Source organism: Branchiostoma belcheri, unplaced genomic scaffold (genome assembly GCF_001625305.1).
Source record: "Branchiostoma belcheri isolate BF01 breed outbred unplaced genomic scaffold, Haploidv18h27 scaffold79, whole genome shotgun sequence".
NCBI classification, from domain to species: Eukaryota; Metazoa; Chordata; class Leptocardii; order Amphioxiformes; family Branchiostomatidae; genus Branchiostoma; species Branchiostoma belcheri.
The window spans coordinates 1,106,602-1,128,510 of record NW_017804453.1 but is presented as its reverse complement, the minus strand read 5'-3'; the positions used below and the strand labels follow the sequence as shown (position 1 = coordinate 1,128,510).

The 21,909-nt window shown below is 42.7% G+C and overlaps 1 protein-coding gene across 1 annotated transcript; it reads right to left on the bottom strand.

Annotated features, from left to right (window-relative positions):
- Positions 1-16,445: 16,445 nt before the first annotated feature.
- LOC109485868 (class E basic helix-loop-helix protein 23-like) lies at positions 16,446-18,671 on the bottom strand. Its single transcript, XM_019789539.1, has one exon. The coding sequence runs from the start codon at positions 18,552-18,554 to the stop codon at positions 17,865-17,867; it is 690 nt and encodes a 229-aa protein (XP_019645098.1). The 5' UTR covers positions 18,555-18,671; the 3' UTR covers positions 16,446-17,864.
- Positions 18,672-21,909: the final 3,238 nt, after the last annotated feature.

Below are 21,909 nucleotides of genomic sequence, written 5' to 3'. Positions count from 1 at the left end.
GCTGAGGCAACGTCGCCGGCTGTTCCCGCGCTATCAGACGGGCGAGATGCACGTCCAATGGTTCCAGGCAAATACAAAAGATGGAAATATATGGGCGCTAGAGTGGGGGCGATAAGAGTCAGTCGAGCGATTTGTGGTGTGGATAAGTGTAGGGTAATCTGTGATGAAGAGGTGCCGGTTGTGTGGGCGATGTCCCCGGCGAGTTGTCGGGCGTGGAAGCCGGGCTAACACAACATCACGCCGCGGCTAATGGCGGTGTTGATACTGCGATTTATCTGATGGGAATACATCTATTTCCCGCGCAAATGGATCCAGAATCGCAGACGGCTGCGACGACGGGAATGTCTCGAGGCTGCTTTGTTCTAGCTTTTAAAGTGGTTGATTTTTTTACATTGTTTTTGTCATGATTAACTCTGCAGAGATATTAGAGCTTGATATGCAAAACAATAGCAGAAGAAACACGTCAGAAATTCCCCGTGAAACTGCTGTTTTGTTTGAGAGAATCTTTAGTTCTGAGATGGTTTGAGAAGGACGCATCAGAAGCACTGTTTGAAGATGATTTTACAATTTTTTATTTTAATTAAATAGATCAAATAGCATTCTGCAGTTCGCCTTTCTGAGTCTCCATGAGGATTTTGGACCATATAATTACGAGTGACTTGTTGGTTGACTACCACTGAACTGTACCATCTAATGATCTAAATAGTAGTTAAAAGAAATTGATGGATTTAAAAACAACTTTGAATTTGCAAGACACCACCCCCTACCCCCAAAGTTCCACCCTTCTAACCTTGAGGAGATCTTTACTGTCGTCACCAACAGTCAGGGTTAAAAGTACTCAAGACAAAAAGCCATTACTGTGGTACAGACAGATTTGTAGAGAAGACACACTTAAGATAAGATCATTACAAGCTCCAAGTTTTATGTATTCGCGATCCTATAGATTGACATGCTAAATCTGTGGTTTGCCACAAAAAAATTTGTCAGAACTTCGAATCACCCACATGTTGTGATGTAGAATATGGACACAAAGTTCTGTGGGAAGCTGCGACAGTTGGCCACGTACAACTACAATGCCATATGTGTCGTCCGGGGATAACCGCAGGATCTACGACATTATATATTGAAATCCTTTGCATCGTGCATAGGACTTTTAGCGTTCAGAGCCTTCCGTGATCCTCCTAAGTTTGACTCTGAGGGATTGGGGGGCAAGTCGAAACATGTGGAGTTTGTAAACCTTTCCAGTTGGTTAGTCTCCCCGCGCGGTGTGCACCTGACGCGGCGCGGTAAGTACCCCCTCAGGCGGGGCTGGGTGGCATATCTGCCGCTCACACATGACACATATTGGTCGGCCTTACCGCCAAATCCTTCTTTCCTCCCTCACCCCTGCGTTAATTCACGGCTTGTTGCTGCAGGGAGTTGACTGGGAAATGGGGAGGCTGACCTTATGTATTAACCTTTGTCAGAGTGGGGAGACAAAAGTCGTACCCTCGTTCAGGAAATGCCCTGAAGACAATGCTGTGTCATACGCGGATGTCTCGCTACGATAGCAAATAAGACAGCTGGGGTACACTGGGTAAAAATTTGCCAGGATCACATTATGCAGTAAAGAGCTTGTGTGGTTTCATGCATTACACATGTTTGTTGGCCATTAGACTTTGTGACAGCAAAAAAAAGTACGCCTTGAAAGTTACGTCGTCTTGGGTTAGCATAATAGTTTTAATCCAGATACGATACGATGACACCAACTTCAGGTGAAAAGGTAATGCGCATCTGTGCACCCCCTGAAGTTATCAATGATCACTGCGAATGACTTTGATACTTCTGTCAATAAAAAGCCCTCCAGTGTCTCTCTCAAACTAGGACTAGTGGCATGTACACAAATGTGATCTGCAGTCATAAACTGAACGTAAAAAAAACGAAGGTATTTTAAATTTCCCCTTGGCCATAGGTATTGTCCATTCTGCCCAAATAAGACTGAAGAGGAACGTTTGAAGATTGGAGATGTCTGAACATTTCAACTCTTTTCTAACAGATCTAGGGTTGTATAAGCACAACGTGATTGCAATTGGCGCAACTTTTTTTGTCCAAGCGGTAGAAATTGGATGTATATCGTAACAGGTCACTTAATGGCTACCTTTGTTGCGCGTTTGTGCTCTTACAAGCTAAGTACAGATCATAGTTCTAGCTATAGCGATATAAGGTATGTGTAACATGTAACATATGTGGTATGTTACAACATCTACAATGGCAACTGTTTAATGGTGGTATCTGAATTACAAATATAGAGTTGTGAACCGTACATTTGGGTACTGGAAAACTCGACAGCACTTGCATCCTTCGTTACAGATTGATACCATAGCATTACGACTGAAAAACATTCATGAAAACTGTTGACTTTGATCACCAGTCATAATATGTCGCCAGTACGCACAAACCTCTTTCTAACAGGGAATACTATGTGAGTTGTGTGATGTACAAAAGACATTGGGTGACGTTAGTGATGGTTATTTTATATGAGAAAGCTTCATTTTACTGTGTATGAACTCTTCTGTTAGCGAATGGAAAACTGTTGTGTAGATACAAAGATATCACACAGAAGGTTTCTGAAGTATTGTCGAATAGAAATTTTGTCGTTCATGATAGCTTCCAACCAGAGTCTACAAAATGATGCCTGTGCAGTATTCCAACCTTAACATGTGTAGGTACATATACTTGTATCTATCTGTATATAAAATTCGCACTATACATTTCATCATTTTCCTAACCATCTTGTTTAATGGCTCCACTCGCTCTTGAACATTGTGTATCACACAGTTTCTGTTTGTCAGAATCCTAATTATCATCCATAGGCACCATAGCTGGTCTTATTTCCCAAAGCGTTTGACGGAGCATTAACATACAAGCGCTGAAACATATCTCTACATCTATCTCAATCAGCGACTTACTGTGCTTCATAAGCGCTGCGAGTTTTCTAATTGAATCAGCGCCACTTTGATGTGGTTGACACATAGGTTTACAATCCAATCAACGTGTCAACGTTAACAAAAACTCTTCTAAATAAGATTGATCGTCAGATTGGCATTTACGTCCGGAAACTGATAGCGGCTCGTCACGCGAAGCGATAGATAGAGACAAGGGTGTCATTGTTGGGACGGGTGAGGATGTTGAGATCGACGTTGATATGCCGGCTCCACGTCTGCCACGTGATGTTTATCCACCGACGCGTTTTTAGTCGCGGTGACAAAGCGACGGTTGATCCTGATCACTAAACACACTTTGTCAAGATTGGATTCCTACCGGCGGCAAACTCCCGGAAGATAAGACCTGTATAATGAGTACTGGATGGTATTTAGTATCGGCATTAGAAGGCAGTGTTAGAAAATAAGCTCCTCGTCTGTCAAGCCGACGAGCTTTATAAACCTCCTTATCCGTCTTTGCGGAACTTGAGAAGTTTTTCTTTAATTTATGTATATACTACCCAAAAAAACTTTTCTTGTACATAAATATACACATATCTAAAGGTAGTGAAAGACTTTCTTTAAAGTTTCTGCGCACCTTTCTTAAAAAATGTCCAATATACACCACCGGTCTAGATTTTGTAAGACGGAAGATATCCACAAAACCCAGTGTGTCTTCCGATGTGTTATCTGAGCTCTCGTATTTTCAAGCAAGAGCCATGCACATGCCTCCATGCTTGTGTTTATTATTCACTGAAGACTAAAACATTCATCTGGTATTTCAACAGATAAGTTGAAAGAAATTTGGCTTTCGTTGAATTAGCGTTTACCCAATAAGAACCCATTTCAGCACCAAGGACAGACACCAAAGAATAGTTTTATCAGTTTCAGCACCAAGGACAGACATCTGACAAAGAAATGATATACATATCTATACTCTCCGTGTGGAGGTTTACTTAATTAGTTTGAATACCAAACAAAATATATTAATTTCTGCGCGCAACACGGCGCATAGAGTTGTTACACACACTACCCTACCCTATCGATTTTGTAATTAGTATCTTTCAATATTGAGTTTAAGAAGATTGGAAGGGAAACGAAGTTATATGGCGTGTTACTGTACTTCTTATTCTCTCCCATTAAGGGTAATTTCTTGCCAAACATCATCCCATATACAGACGGGGTGATACCAAGGATCAGTGGTTTTCTGTGAAGCTTGTTGATAGCTATCAGTGATTATTACCCGCTGCAAGATAATTCCGAACCGCGTCTGTTCATTGGAGCATCGTTTCATATCGTGTGTTGCCTAATTGTTTTATCAGCGGCTGCTTGATTATATGCTTCCTAATTAAGATCAGTGGATAGGAAAACAAGCAAGGCTTTCTCATCCCGAGTGTCACATCCTTTTTCCGAGCGCACGCGTTCTCTTTAAGATCTGATCGAGTCGAACAAACAATATAAGACGAAGGCTTGAAAGACATATTTGTCACCACTAACCACTTACGTCGGTTTCACAGTTGTTTAGTAATGAAATCCTTTGTCTCAGCAGCTTGCTTACGTGCTTCAATGCAGAGCCTAATTGACGCTCTTTCAATAACGATGTTATCAACATAGATTGCTAAGAAGTTTGCGAGAAGAGTTCGTAATACTTATGAGCTAAAAATTTTCGCGGTGAGGCAGGCACAATTCTATACCAAACAAGAATTTTAGACCTCTGGGAAGTGTTTTCTGTTTTCGTGAATTTATTGGAACTGTGGAGGGGATTGATTAATGAGATTTCTTCTGCCATGTGGTCTCATGCAATGTCTATAGAACACAAACATACAAATAAACTCACCTTAAACCAGCGCCACCTAAAACAATACTTCCGTCCTGGAAGTAAATACAACCATTTGTCTGATTCTGTACCTTCTTTGCCTGATTCCACACTTGTGCCCTTCAGCCTGTCGATGCGTGTCCCCGCCAACTGTTTTTCACGTAAAGTCTGTCGTATCTCACCTCAAGCGTGTGATCACTCGACCCAAATAGCGTTAAATCATCGGATATAACACCCGTGCATTCTGGTTACATTTTCTCTTCCTCCAATTACCCAACAGATGAGAATATAACTCACCCTGCAACAGTGATGTCTGGAAAAGATGAACACAATTCCATTACAATTACTGTGGGTTCAGAGAATGAAGAAAGGATCCTTTTTCAGTAAGGCTCCTGTTCCACTAGACAGCGATCCCTGAGTGACTGTTGAACGACCGAAACTTGATTTCATAATTGAAATAATATGATTCACGATGTATGATTCAAAAGACGACAAAACACACACAAGGTGAAAATATCCATTTTTATGTATGAAGTCTGAAGTCTGTTGAGCGATCTGTCAAATTCCTGGTCGCTGAGCGGTCGCAGCCACCAGTACAGGGCGTGTAATGCTATTATCGTCAATGCCGGGGCATATAACATGATAGCGCTGTGAATTTCTGTCTAGACAAAAATGACTGGATGGGATAATGACTCATACTTGTTAGTGAAATCTCTTACGGAAAGGTTAACCATTACGACCTTACATATTTCACATGCACGAAATAAGAGAAACAATGTCAGTTGATATTATAGATGAGCTGTATCTTATGTGGCAGAGTAAAATTAACATGGGATGAATGTAGACATCAATAGGAATCTCCGAAACTCTTTTTGTTCCCAGGTGAATCAGGACTGAGTGAAGAAGAATTGTCGCTCTCTGTGTAGATAGTTTTATTCTAGGTTGAAACAAATCAGTCCTAGTCATCTACACATGTACGAGTATACATACCCTTTGCGGTAGTTAAAAGGTAATCAACAATAAACCCTGTTACGGAGGCCACAATTGTGGGAAATGTCTAGTTTTGTTGAACTAGGCTGTTTCCTTTGCAGCCAGCCTGGCTACATACGTCGTACGATCGCGTCGCAACATCGCAACTGTTGTTGGGAGAGTCGTGCAGGTGTTTTGTAAAACCAAGCTGTCCTTTTACGGAAAAGATCTAGACTGCGCCTTAGACCAATTTAACTTAAGGTCGTTAATGGCTTCTGCCAAAGCCTGTTTGAAAATTCTACGACATCAAAATCGTACGACGACCTATGTCGACTGTGACGGCGCCGTTAGCTAACTTTACAATTGACACTCCTCTGTACATAGCTACTGGCATAACAAATGAACTGCGGACGATATGAAAAATGCTAATGATTCCATTTGGTAAAATGAATGTCATGAACCGGTTTGCTGTGACGCCATTTACTTGCCCTTTATGCAACTGATGCAATAATCAGCAAGATGAAATAATATACATCGCTAAAAAAACTTTATTTCCAGGTCGTTTCCATGGTGTATCAACGATCTGTACAATGATGTGCGATTTTTGTTTTATTCATATCGCTGCATGATTCAAATGGTGCACAGTGAAAACAATAGATTTATGATATACAACTAAACATACAATAGATGTATGATATACAACCAAAGGCTGGTACTGTACAGTTGTGATGTTACAACTGCATGCTACAACGTTTTGTGTGGTCCACCGCTGTTATATTTGCCACCAGTGTACAACTTGGAAAGTTAATCCCAACTCTGATAACATCCATAACAGACTATTGATACAAAATACTCGGCCGGACAATAACAGTATTTACACCTGCGTAACAGTGTACCATAGTGTATAGAGATATGAATACATATACTGTGTGGAGTTGTGCACATCTTATTGCTTAAATACAATTTGATGCCATTAGATTTGATCATATCTTTTCAAATTTGATCATATCTTTAGATGTAACAACATTGCAAAATAGGTAAATACATGCAGGATTCCTTTGTTATTAGAAAATATGCTATAATCCACGACTAGCCCCACGTTACTGTAAAAGTACTATATTATACTATATAATGTACTATATTATCTTGTCGGCGGTTGGTTCAGTCACAGCCTGCTTTAAAATCCTAAGAAATAAAAATCATGCGACTAATGGTACCAGGCCCTGTAGCTAGCCTTGCTATCCGTGTTGGAAGTTTTCCATTGAAACGTGCATATTAGCGGTAAGTGTATTCATCTCCTATTGTTAAGGATGACTGATGATGGCAGCACGCTTCTGAGGGCGCGCACAAGATAGCAGCACGGCAATAAATGTGCAAATACATCAATCCCAGAACAGAGGCAAATTATTTGGCTGACAGCAGACAGAGCCACAAATAGAAGGTTGGACATACTCCGGTCGTTATGAGCGTGCCTAGTGGGGAAAACGATAGACTAATGACTTAGTACGGAGCCGTCGGTGGGGATTTGTTTACACACAGCCGGCGAACACAGACACAGCAGCCGCGACCGGTCACACACGCCGGCCAATCGTCGTGCGATCACAAAAGTAAAGGGCATTCTTTGGATAGCCGAGCATTTGTCGTACAACATTCAGCTCTCTTCTGACGGAAAAGGTTGTCTTAGATCCTTTTCGGCGCTTAGTTTTTCCCAGCCTCTTTGCAATTGGAAATTCTACGGGGCATCAAAATCGTACGAAGACCAACGTCAACGATAAATGTGATCGAGACACGTATCTTCCATTTGTCATTTTCCACTTTCTTTATTGAATTAATACTCTGAGAAGTGACCATAATCTCAAACTTTGAGAGTCTGATTTCTATTCAGAAATGCTAATCCCACAAAATTTAATTCAAGTAAATGCCATAAAATTACAGACTTCCTAGAGAAAGAAGTTCTTGGAAAACGTAAGGCATGAAAAATTCTTGGCATATTCTAGTTATGATAATTCTATTGCTTTATGTTGTATTGTGCCTGTCGTCCCCACTGTTACACACTGAATGTTAAAGTTAAGTCTGCTCCACACGTGTATGTATCTGTGCCCATCTACAGCTTTTACCCATGACACCTTTCTACATAGTTAGTTGCCCTTCTTGCTTTTTTTCTCAGTAATACAGAATTGAGTTTTCATAATTCATACACGATGATTATAAAGATTACCAACCATACCGTCTAAGCTGGATATAACAAACGCGGAGTGATGATAAACCGTGGGGTACCGATATGCATCGCCGGTGTGCACGCCTAAGAAGAAAACGATATTACCGCCCGTCTATCTCCGTATCATTATTCATGGAACAAAAAGCGTGTGACAGTCGATATTGTAGTTTTATGACGAGAGGCAATTTATTGCTTGTTTGTCACAGTCACCGTCACATAGCGTAATTACTACAGGGAATTGAAGAGAGAAAATTATAATTTCATAAGTATCTTTAAATCTTGTGCATGTGCCTTTAACTCTGACATAGACAGGTCGTAGATATTATTACCGTTTTTTGTGGTGACACCTGGTATATTGTTATTAGACGTTATGTTCATGTACTATGAACAGCAACTTGATAAAGTGCACAGTTCATTTAATTAAGCATTCTTTTATAACGGAATATAGCGGCAGGTAGAGAAGATGATCATTGATTGTTTCATCAGCACCCGTTGGTAGATTGCTGTATATAAGCGTGACTGATGACGAGAACCGTGAAACTCGGATCCCACCGCCGCGCCACTAATTCCGACGACAAATTATTCCCCAGCTCCGAGCTTAGTGAGCGGTTAGCGGGCCGCTTAAACGTCTGCTGACGCAGCAAGTTCCGTAAGTAAGGACGGGATAACGGCAGATCTTATCCATCACACTTGTTAGTACAAGGGGCCACAACGTGTGGAGTGTCACCACAGGCTAATGTAAATGTACTTGTATTTCCTTTCTGTGTACATAAGAACACCATTACGACCCGGTCACATTCGTCGTAGGTCGCAGTGTACGATTTTAATGTTTAATTTTCAAGCAGGCTGTGACAGAGCCAACCGTCGAGGCAGCTGAACTGAAGTTTGCAAGGCAGCTGAATTTTGCAGGACTATTCTAAGAATCGCACTTTGCGATTGTACGACTGAATGTGACACGAAACAGCAAAGAACGCACGTAGGAAGCGATGAAATGTGAGCATGAATGAAAAAGACGAGTCTTTTGTGCCTATTGACATCACTTTGGCATCACTTGACATCTTAGTCCCATTTTTGTGGAGGGTCAGGAAGTCTTGAAGCTATTACAAAAATCCTGAACGCTTTTTCAATAAATTGAATGTTTGAAGTTCATATCTGAATTGTTAAAGTTCTTCACGTGCTTTTACGAGTTGCTGAAGCACCGAGATCTCAACGTTAAAGTTTTATTAGTGTTTACTAGCGTTTGTCATTGAGCTGTCTAGCTATCGACCACTTCTCTTTCAGTACAGAAGAACATGCACGTGCAGTAAAAAGATTCAATGATCTCGACTACTGAAACTCTATAAGACCTGCGGAATCCAGCTTGTTATAGTTGTTTAGATACTTGGTATCGCACATCGTTTATTCTACAACACCAGTGCTCAATAACATCCCATTAGCTGCCTACCAGCTAGTTAATTGGAATATTGAAATCTGTTTTCAGAAACGGTGAGTATCAAACCCCCAAGGTTCCTCGCGCGGGGTAGGCAGCCTGGGGGAACTGGGTCTGCTGCCAACAAATGAAGTCGCGACTCAGAAAGGGATTCCTGGCTCGTACCCCGCACCCGCCCCGCCATATGGTTACCTCATTGTAACAGTTGTTGTACCGGCTCTGATTTCTTCTGGGATTGCTACCGCTACATGTTTGTGATTATCGATCAAAAATTGTCATATCGACACAGCAATCTTTTTATTATAATTATATTTTGAAAAATTTGTGTTCCTTTGTTTGCGTCATCGTGATGTCATCACTGGCATTTTATGTAGTCATGGGGCATTTTAAAACTCAGGATTGAGTGAACATACATAAAATCTGTACGTCAAGCTCTATTGCTTGATTTTCACAAAGAATGAGAACCAAAGGCTTTAATAAAGCACGCATGCATGTGAGAATGATTCACGACATATCGGTCCGCTAGTCAGACTGATTCTTGCCGACTAGAAGCATATGACCACCATTTTTGCCGGCTGCAACACAAAGATGTATTTCATGCTATCTGGTTCTATTTTAACAGAATCTTTCCACTATCGTTTTACAGATATTCTATTGATTCTACAGTTAAACTGTTTTTTCTCTTTCCTCGCAAAAAATGGAAGCAGAACTCGTAACCGTCTATTTTTCTGTGCAGAAAAGTGAGTATTGAGTGCACACGCAGCACAACACATTTCGCTGTAATCACAGTGTGCATCTGTAATGTTGAAAGGACGTCACTTTGCGCACTGTTTTCATGTTGAGATGCGCTGAGAGCAAGTCTATTAAACCGTTCACCAGGTGCCACTATATATGCGGCACAGACAAACACGATATTAATAGCCGAGGCACAAATTAACGGCCATAACGACATCTTTGCCGTTACATCAGCGGTAGGAAATGACGGCCACCATCCCCCCGGCGATGGAGTACGGCCTGGTCAGGATTAGAAAAGAGAGTGACAAATTTGTAGACGGAAATCCACCCATAATCAGGCCCGTTTGGCGCCTACATATGTGGTCCTACACTGTCTCAGCGACAAGGACAGACTGTGCCACAATTTATCGCACAGAGGACACGGGGTCCCCTCGCTATCACTTTCAATTTAAATTAAACGTCGTCTATACTGCCGCGACCAGATGGTATTGAACATGCCATATCAAAAATGAAAGTTTGCTGGAATAGAATAATCACTTTAATTTTCCGCGGCCTCAGCCGGGTATACACAATTGTGCACAGAAAACTAACTCTGCGAGAAGTACAAACTTTCCCCGTGAACTTGGATGTCACGCTGTATCATGGGATCAGCGGAAATGAAGATTAAACGTCAACTGCTGCTAGACCAGATGGCATTTAATATGCGGCATGAAAATGAAATTTCTCACCGGAATGAAATTGTTCTTGCATTAATTGACTAAAGGAGACTATATTAGAGGCCTGGATATGTATTTTCCCCGACAATTTGTGGTCGGTCTTTATTTTCATCAACTGCTAAACGATGTTAGGAAGACGCACGACTGTATTCAATTTGAAATCTTCGAGGAAGTACAATGGTATATTTTTCTCCATGAAGTACTCGTTATGATATTCATAAGGGAACGTCACAAATAGATTTTTATGGGTTGTTTACTGATATTTGCACCTCTGTTTTAATTCTGCACAGTAAATGGGTTCTTTTTGGAAACGTTGATGTCATTTCAACGTTTAACATTTTGTGTTCACTTAACAGAGCAGCTGTGATTACGAGAAAGAGGAAAGAAAAGCACAAAACAAAATGAAGTGTTCATATCTTTTAGATTATAGGTTACGGACATTTGAATAGCTCATTTACATATAGATCATTTACATTTGTATCCATTTTGAAATGTAACAACAAAAGGAAACTATGGAAGGCAAAATTGGGGAAATGTTATCTCACCTTTTTTTCATAAAATCATTTATACCCTTTGATTCATTGTGCTGACACAGTATGAATTTGTCTAGTCATCTAGTTATGCAATATTTCTCCATACATGTATTAATGATATTTGTGTTATATTTCATCTATCTCTCTTACTGGCAATGAAGGTCACAAATCCCAATATCATGGTTACAACATGACTTTAGAAAAAAAGTCGCCATTTTCACTTATTAATGATGTAAATAATGACATAACAAAGTGATGACGGTGGAAACAAGCAGGAGTCAAGTATCATAGTACTGCGACTGCGACTGCTACACTTATATCTGTAGCAATCTTATTTGGCAGTTATTACTATCATACTATTATTAACAGTGTCATAAAACACGATATACACAAAATACGTTTTTGGAACACAGTCAAATTCGTCCAAACATTTGTTTTTATAAACCGTACAAAGTAAGACTCAATTTATTCTCAGCACCATCCGCATTCAAGATAAAAACTGAAATCGTCCAACATTTCCATAATACAGTGTCGTAGTTATTTCCTGAGTCTTGGTGTACTCGGGGAATTTTCTGCCTTTCTCGCCTCCCCTTTTCATCAGTATCATCCCTGTATCATCTATATCGCTCACGGACGAGAGCACAAAAACGCAGGCTTTGATAATTTTATCACCTCATCTGTTGGACAGCTAATGAGCAGCATGCGGTCGCGCAATCAACATCAATCTAGCCTTGGAAGCACGTACTTGTCGTTTATTGTTGTTACGAGGAACCGTTTGTACAAGCACGAGTGATCAACTTTAAGTAATCTGCGAGGTAATCAGCGGTAAAGGCTCTCTTTCAAGTAGACCATGTGTTATTATTCACAATGTAGACGCGACAAGGTCCGTGTAAGAACCTGATTCTATCTGAAATGTTGGTAATGTCTGTGGCATCAATAGCAGTTGGAGGTCACCAGGGGCTATATTCAGTAGACGGAGTACTTCAGTTTGAACAACAGGATTCTTTATCTTTTCCACGAATTAAAACAAACAACGAATTGACAAACGTATCTTCAACGTTGAACCTTGGACGTACGAGTATATTGTAACTTTGTAAAGTGTTTACTGGACGTTAAGCGAGCCATTTTCCAAATCTGTGAAAGTTGACATTACGAAGGAATATCGCCTCTAGTCAAAATCATATGTTGTTGAAACAGTTGTTTGGTCATGCGAAGGTGGAAAGTATTTACCTGCTTATTTATTGAGATTTACCACATTTGTGGAAGGGTTGACAAAATAGGTGACTATATCACCTTCTCTGAGATGCCAACTTGAAGACCAACTTCAAGTTGATCTAGATGTATATTCAAACATCCATTGATTTCTCTGATCAGGCGAGGCTTTTATTTGAGAGATTGATAGGCATTTTCCTTTCATGAGCTATCCAAGAACGTTACTCCTCGGGACGTAAGACATCGCTTGACATTTAAACATTTCTTGGGCCAACAGATTTAACGTTGCAATCATACCCGACTTTCATTAAAAGGGGGCAGTGTCTTATGCGTCCAATCTATGGTAAGAGTGGTTTACTGATCTATCGCCGTCTTTGCCTTGAGCAACCTTTTGTCTCGTATAACTTTAAGACTGATCCGCTCCGAGAAACATACGAGTGCGCTCGGGGGTATGCAATCACAGCCCCGATGGAATATATGTTTTTTCCCGTACAACAGTATACGTCGCAGTCATATTCCTCGTATGTCGTCGTACGATGCCGCAAGTTATCGTGTCGTAGGGTTTACAAGCAGGTTGTGACAGAACCAACTGCCGACAAGGATTTATGACCGCCTTTCACTTATTTATAAAACAGCTAAGTTTTGTACGACACATGCACAACTATCCCAAGAATGTTCTCAGTGTGTCACCGTACGACGATCGTACGACCGATGTGACCGGGCCCTTGTCAATAGAAAATAAGTGTTAGATGTCATTTAAGCTTCGTGCCAAAAATATGACTCATCGTATCTGTAACTTAATGTTTAATCTTCTAATTTATAACTGCAGTTTTCTCCTTTTTTAGCACTTTGATTACTTAGGCTTTCAACTGAAGTTGAGCCTTCTTTAACCCGTGTTGTTATCGTTCAATATTTATCTATTGTTCTTTGTTATCAGTATTATTTTATTTGATAAAAATGTATTATAATCTACGAATTAGCTGCTAATTAGAAATATACAAGATCTCATTCTGGCTTCTTTTCTACCCCAGCACGTTATCTTTTTTGTTGTTATTTACGTTCCATCAAATGCTTTTACTACGTGCGAATAAATAAATTCAAAATAAAAAAGGATGTGACAACCTCATAAATGTCATCGGCTATTAACTTTAAATCACGTTAATATCACGAAATATCATTTGTCATTAGGCCAGAGTTACAGGTACCTGGCATGACTCTGTATGTCGTGAGTCCAGGACAGGTCCGCTTGTCCCACACATCGTACGATGTTGACACCGGCCCAAGACTCACGCCTCATGAAAATAAGCAATATCGTGTCGAACGCACTTAATTTTCCAAACATATTTTCCAATTGTTCCTCACTTGACAGCTTCAATGCACGACTGATTGAATTTGCGGCTCTCCTGAGTCCCTAACGCACACATTTGCGAAAAATGCCAGTCTACATCGATATTTTCCGGGAATTTAATTGTTGCGCGGCCTGTGCAGCTGCGTCCCGCGCGGACCCGGCCGAATTATGCATGCAAAATGTTATTAGATCGAAGGTAATCTTTGGATCATATTCGGCTGGTACGTCCGGATATCATTGTTTCCGATACCTGGTAATGAAGTATAGGTCTGGCCTCTGTCCTTTTCACGACCAAGTACCGACTAGCCAAGTCTTAAACTCAGCAATGTCGGGACACTGCAACATCGACAATTAACACTTACACGTATATGATCCATTACATATACTGACTAATGTCTATTTATCATCGCTAAATGTCTTCATGCTTTTCTAGTATGACCAGGGGGCATGATTTTTGACAAAATACAAAAATTTTCTTCAGAGTTCCATTTCTATTTTTAGCGTTACTCATCAATGTGCCCACTGGTTTGATTCCATAGTAATTGGTATGCTATAGTTATAATGTACGCAAAGGTCTCCTTTTCCGATTATTATATGCTTTGGTATGTAGTTCCTGTTCACTGTGAAACATAGACTAAGTGTAGATATTAGACCAGTTTTATAGTTATGTTTACCACCTTGCAGTACATTGTATCCGTTATAATTGTAATGCAATAAAGTTGATTTCACTGCCCATTTTAGACATATGTTTAATCTATGCTGATTTTCCTTCCGCGGTACTGTGGTGTCACAGTACTACACAGATGTCCCGTTAAATCTTTGCGCGTCCTTTAGGAAGGGGAGGTTTGATATCTCTAACCTGACGTAGACGATCCCCTTTCTGTGCGGTTTTTGTCAGTTTGCAGCGCCAGGGAACTCGCTTTCAATTTCATGGGTGGAGGCGCCTTGTCTCTCTCCGGCGGGCTCCCTCCCCTAGCTAACCTTGAGTTAACATTCAAAGCAAATGGCTCTCCTATTACCCCGTTCAGACATGTCTTATTACCCCGTTTCCCCCGTTAAACGATTCCGTCCCGTGGGGCATTGCACGCTCTTCATCTTTCCCAACCAGCTACTCGTGATCTCCTCTAATTTCGTCTGTATTCCAGGGATGTCAATTTTCCGGTAATGAAAGGAAGACGAGAAGGTCACTGTTTTATTTATTTCTATTTCTTCCTAAACCACATTTGCAGGATGATGACGTTTTCGCGAACACTACATGAAGTAAAACTCGTCAACAGTTATATTGGTTTGTATTAAAACCATAGCCGCGCCGGCATTTAACCAAATAAAACTGTTACTGGCCATGCTATATGTTGGTACAGCAGGTATTTCTTAGCTTCAGTTTTGACAAAAACTTTAGATACGTCATAAAATCGTGATTTCAAAGGGTCATAAACCCTATCATTATTAGTATCAGACTTTCAAATATTTACCGGAACCATACACATCTATGTACCTAAAATTACCGTGATTTAGCTGAAGTGCGGCCATGTGTTTTCTTTGAACTTTGTTTATAACGTTTTCATAAACTCAGAATACGATAATGATAAAAGCCATTTTGAAAGCCTTCGGAAGACTGTTAATTTATTTCTTTGCAGTATTTTTTGCCGACCGACCCTGGAAATAACCCACCGACCTTAGCTTTTATCATAAGTCAACCGCTGGCAAGGCCATTAAAAAATTCTGACGTCTGAATTCCAACAGTGTCTCACGCATTTTCAGAAGTAATTTTCCTTGAGTAAAATCGGGCGAACTAAACGTCCCTTCCCCACAAGCAAACAGAGGGACGGGTCCCTGAGACAGCCCCGGTCCCGAGCCATTTCAGCTTTACATCGTTAAACTGTATTCGCTGCATCAGTTCAGCCGAAATCTGAATAAAAGAAAAGGTAATCCTTATCTACCTGCCTTGTTTCCCGAGCCTTGGCTTCTCCATCCCCTCCCACCCTGAACCCCCCTCCCACCCTGAACCCCCTCCCACCCTGAACCCCCCTCCCCGTTCCACCCTGTTCGCGCCCACCGTCCTGAGTCCGTTGACCTCTTTATCCCACCTCACTACACAGCTTGTCACTCCCACCATTGACAGGCGCGATAACCACCCGGTAATAAAATTCATCTCAGATTTTCCAATCCTCCCCGCAAAAGCGTCCAATCGATTCTTGTTAATTACATCCAATGTGACTGCTCTCCTCTCCGACACCGACCCATTGATTTTTAAGCAACCCCGCTTTACATTTGAAAGGCTCGACCCGTGGGAGATTGATCTTACGCGTTTGGAGGGACCTAAACCAATAAGTCAGCAATAGCAAGCTAAGCCGCGGAGGATACTGCCAACAAATTAAAATCCCGGGAGTTTGGCGGGCCGCTTGTCGTCCCCGTAAAAACCCCGTCATTACTCGATAGAAGGGAGACGGTTAACGCCGCCATGCATCATGACAACAGGCAAGCCCCGCACACGAGATATATACTCTGGTGTTGTAATTTTATTACAGATATATGGCTTTGTACACAATACATTATAAGGTCGAACGCGTGGCGCTAACCTCTCACTTAGACCAGTTCTTCACATAGGGTGCACTCATTTCCACAATAACACAAGTTCTGACCGCCTAAATCTCGTATCAAGCACGGACAAGAGTTGGGATAGGTAGGAACAGTCCTATAGGGTGTCTAACGTAAGTACATATCCCTGTGGAGGACAATAGGTGCAAGATTTTAACCAAATTGGAGCACAGATGGCGCTAATGAATATGAAATAGTTCAACGCCTGGGGCCGTGTAACGAAAAAATATCTATAATCAGAAAAGTTCTCTCGGAGGATATATTTGCATAAGTCGGCCTAATACCGCGGTATAAGGTTGTCAATAATTTAGGGTACACACAGTTGATCACTTCTGAAAGGTGGTACGCATGATACATAATGATTACGATCTTGTACGAAAATGATGTCGTCATATGTAATTGTTGGTTGGCGCTACGGCGGCACCTTTCGTAATTGCTTATAAAACCCTCACTTGACGCATGCACCACAATAACACTTAACAAACGACTCATTCCATCCAGATAAACGCAAACATGACTAGATCTGTGTAGTATTTGAGAAATTAAGTGCTGAAGTATTTCCGGATACGAAATTTGGAGAAATACACACAAGAATAGTCGTGGAAAAGACTTGCGATGTCACAAAATCTTCATGAATGTAATCCTTACAAAAAACAACAATTTTGCTGAAAGTAGACGTTCTCAAAACTTTGCTTTGTGGGATGTATCATATTACAACGTACGCATCCCGTTGCGTGATATCTCACGTAATTTTAGAGCTCAGAAAACCCCCGGTAAATCTGGTAGTAAAATTGGAATCAGGTTTCGGCCGGCGTTTCCAGCTATGATGTAGTAGCGTGATTTCCTAGACCTGGCAAAGTAATCAAAAATAATCCAGCCTATTTCCTCAACTGTCACTCCAGTACAGGAAATCAATGGCGGGAGGCATCTTTTTGTCTCCGCCTATTCGTCTTCCTGACACAAAACGTAAGAGTCGACATTTTTACTTCCGATAGTCAATATCTTAAATTGCTATAAAGACTTGGACTCTGAGTCTATCCTAAGTTGTAACACATAACTTTTAACTGCTCTATTAAGAATTCAGGAGAGGCGTCCACATAACGAGATAGCAAGCTGATGAAGGACTATATAGCATATGCACCGCACACACATGTACACCAAGCACGGAAAATATAGGACATTGACCTAGGAAAATAAATCTAGGCAGCTACAAGGTGTTAAAGTCTTGATGAATTATGCAGTCAGTGTGGAAATTATCTGCTACCTCCACCGTTGTCATGCTTCCTGACTGGCATCGGATGGCTGGCGGGGTCCTGGGCGGTGACCGCTGCTACTTGTCGCCGCACTCCTTGCAGAGAGCCGCCGGTGAGGGGCGCTGGACCTGGTAGGACATCGAGCTGGGCGGCGGGTACAACATGCACTTAGTGTCCGGGGTAGGGAGGTTGGCTGACGGGTACGGCGTGGTCGGGGTGAACGCTCCGTCGTAACAGGACATGGCAGCCTGCAGGTTGTGGTTTAGATAAGCGACAAGTCTCCTCATTTCCTCCAAGGCGTTAGCCTGCATTAAGATGTAGTTCTTGGCCAGTAGTAGGGTTGCGATTTTGGAGAGCTTCCGGACGGAGGGGCTGTGCGCGTATGGTATGACGGAGCGGAGTTCGTCTAAAGCATCGTTCAAGTCGTGCATCCTTCGTCGCTCGCGGGCGTTTATGCCGAGTCTGACGGGAACCTTACGGGACTTCTTCTGTTTACCGTCGGGAGGGGCTTGGTCTACGCCCGAGGCGGAACTGTCGTGTCCGTCTAGTTCTTGGTCCTCCGGGTAACTGTCTGACAACCTTCCACCGGTCGGCGAGACGCAAGCTTCTTCCTCCCGATCGCGGCTACCGCCGCCCTCGGCGCCAGGCGTCAAATCGCCCGCGCAGTCGTTCGGTCGACCCGTCGGATGCAGACGTTCTAGCTGGCTGTGCTCGACGTTTCTAAAGGCTGTCTCCTCGCCGAAAAGACCATCCCCGCCTGCGTCCATCGTGTGGTGCAACGCCAATAAAACGGGCCCTTAGTCAAGATTAGCGGCTGCTACGGTCCGACTTCACCCGGGCCTGCTTTCAATAAAACATGTCAGAACCGCGTCTCATCCGCCTTAAATATGCTGCACATATCTGTGGGCTATCAGAAATACGGTTACATTGTCTGATACCGCGGCGGGATTTGCGCCTGTCAGTTTCCCGCTATGTCAGCCAATCGTGCCTCCCAATTAATTACCTCGGTGACAGACGGATAAATTTCACTTATCCCATTGGCCAGTGCGAAGCCACCCCGCCAGACCCGTACGCATTTGCAAACACCCCCATAAACAGCTGAAGATTATACACCCTGCATACAATGGGAAGAGAAGCTATCAACCTAAATGCAAAGATAGCATATGGCGAATCCAATATAATTCCATATCATTACGCACACCTAGATCCGCCGGTGAGAATTTATTGCCCCTAGAGTGGGCGCGGATTACGCCTCAATTTGCTTTCATTTCGCGAGAAAGTTTGATCGGTTCCGTGCCTATTAGAAACGCTTATTGACATTAAGGTCTGAATTTGTCTCCATAGAGTACAACATGTGACGTGGCGGTGTCCACAGAGTGGCGGAGAACCTTACCGACAAAGTCTGCCTCCCTCCTAACAACCTGTCTAACCTTCCACTCATAACCAGGATTAAACAGAACAAGTAGTCAATGTAATAACGCTATTTTCCTTTGCCCCTAGAAAGCTTCTCTATTACCAGCGACGCGTTGGTTTCATGCCTTTTAACTTTCAAAGTCTCCAAGAGGTGCTCTTCGTCTCATCGACTTTTTTGACCTTTGGTGGGCTCCGGTTCAGAAGAGGCGCCATTAAATTTGCGAGCCAAGCTGTATCCGGCGGTGCCACCCAGCCGCCCAATCAAAGACTCTCCTATCACACCTTCACAACCTATAGGGCTGAGTATAGATTTTTTCATCACGCGGCCGAAGCTTTAGGTAATTTGGAAGGATCTCCAATATTGTACAGGATATCCCCCGGATGCCGCTAGACTGGAATCAGGAGCAGCTCGATAAATAATTGCAACATGTAATGAAGTGCTATCGGAAATTTGTACACCAGCGCGTGAGAGCATTTAGTAAACGCTAGACTGCTCTCCCGACGGCTCGTCTCTTCTCTTTTGTGCAGATTCGAGCAGACGATGAAAATGATTCCCGGGAACTACAGAATAACGAGGGCGCCCGCGGTATCTTGTCTGTCCCGCTTTTTAGTTGCTCATTCCACGTGTATCATTTACGGACTGATGGACAATCATGTGGGCAGACAGTATCTGATAGAGGCAAATCGGAAAATAGGATAGGAATCAACCAGGGCCCTACTATTAAGGGAGATCTCAGCGTTGTTAAGTGTACAAAAACGGTCAATTTAGGTCTATTACGGGCGCTATGCGAAATAGAGGGCATTCATTTTCACCGTTGACAGACTCATATGTTCTCCTCAATTTAGGCGACGCCTTTGAAAGGTGCCCGCTGCGCACGGGGACCCAGCAAATACACAAGGCAGATGGGCCGGGGTAAAAAGCTTTTTCAGGACTGATACTAATATTTCTCTTGCTCCATTCACACCGGTAATCAAAGGAGTATAAAGTGCGCATACGTAAGTGATTAAGAGGACAAAGCAGACGCGGGTTATTGAATGTTACACGGGCACGCCGCGCCGTGCAGCGATTCTATCGGCCGAGGCGAATGGATCTCCCTCCCCGTGAAAAAGGCAATACGGGCCGGGCGATATCGCATACGAGTCACCGGACGCAACCGCAAGGTATGGCGACTCACCGTAGCGGGAAAAATATCGGATCAAGCCCGACAAATGCGATTTATTCCGCCCTATGATCTAATATGACCAGATAAGGTTGCGCTGGTATTCAGTAGCGGGGACTACACCAGCGGCTGCCGACACGAGATACGGAAGACTCGACTCACTGAGCAGATTTAGCCAAAAAACCCATGCATGAAATTATCAATTTCAATGCCGGCGACAATAACTCAATACCTCAACTGTCGACGGATAACTTTTTCTTTCTCGGCTACATTATATTGTTACCGATACAGTTTTATATATCACTTCGCTACTTCTGAAAAGGAGTCATTTTATTCTATCAATTGTACGTACGAATTGCGAATGTTTTCGTAATCAAACATCGATTACGTACGTAATGTAGTCAACGTTAGAACTACGCCGCGGGCTAGTAGAGGGAAATTTGGTGGGAAGTAGAAAATAAATGCAGCGGTGGGATTAGGTTCTACGCAGGACGCTTGGCGGAAGGGGAATATGGGAAGAGGGCAAAGGCGTGTACTGGTGCCTGGTAGAAGCCAAGTGAAGTTCCTAGCCGTCCCTGTGGAGATTGGTGGAAAGAAAGACTTGCGAAATGCACTTGCCGAGCCCATGAAAAACGCATTAGGCATGGCTGCAAACCGTGCAAATAATTCACTACAGCACTCCGGGGAGCCAAGCAATCTCCCGTCAAAGTTATTTTAGACGATGTTCGGCTCCGTCTTCATATCCACACGGTTGTTGTTGCTCTTGTCCAGACGTTCTTCCAGCCCCGTACAGTTGCTAAGGCAGCTGGTATCGTCGACAGAACACACAAAGCAAAAACTTTGCTTTTTTCATGTATTTTGTATTCTATTTTCCCCCCTTTGTGGTCCGTCGGTTGTAGTCCTTCCCTAAGCCCTTTTGTTTGGACGGCTTACAGAATCAAGGCCAGAATGCGAGCTTTTGTGTGAACAGAACATAGAGCATTTGCCCTGCAAAGTGGTCGCTTCGCCCCTCTGCAAACACCGAGTCAAAGACACTACGTTGTTTGCTCACAGCATATGCTACCTCATCTACAGTGTACTTTACTGAAAAGAAAAAGTAAGTTCGGGTCGATCCTAGTGAAGTTTTCTTTTTAATTTTTGGTCAGAAAGGCGTCTGGGAAACGTCTAAAAATCTATGTATGAACATATGTGCTAGTATTCAGTGAGGTGTTCGCGTGAAATCGCGCATTTGGCCAGAACGGTGGCGAGAGAGACCCCCTCCCCACTCCTGGACTTTAGAGTTGGAACCGTCCTTTTGGATGGAGAGACAGCGAAAAGGTTCCGTACAGCTGCACGGGCCAGCCCGCCACAATGGATGGAAAATTCCACTTGGTCACGCGAGTTTGGACGGTTTCTTTCACCTCGAGAGCGGGACTCTAAGAGGTACCTTTTCGAGAAGTGCGCACGCTGTGAGTTATTCAGACCGTGTAATGGAATAGATCTTAATTAACTCACGGCGTAAGAAGGCGTGGAAAATGTGCGACGAGGGACCGGACCCAGGCGGTCACCT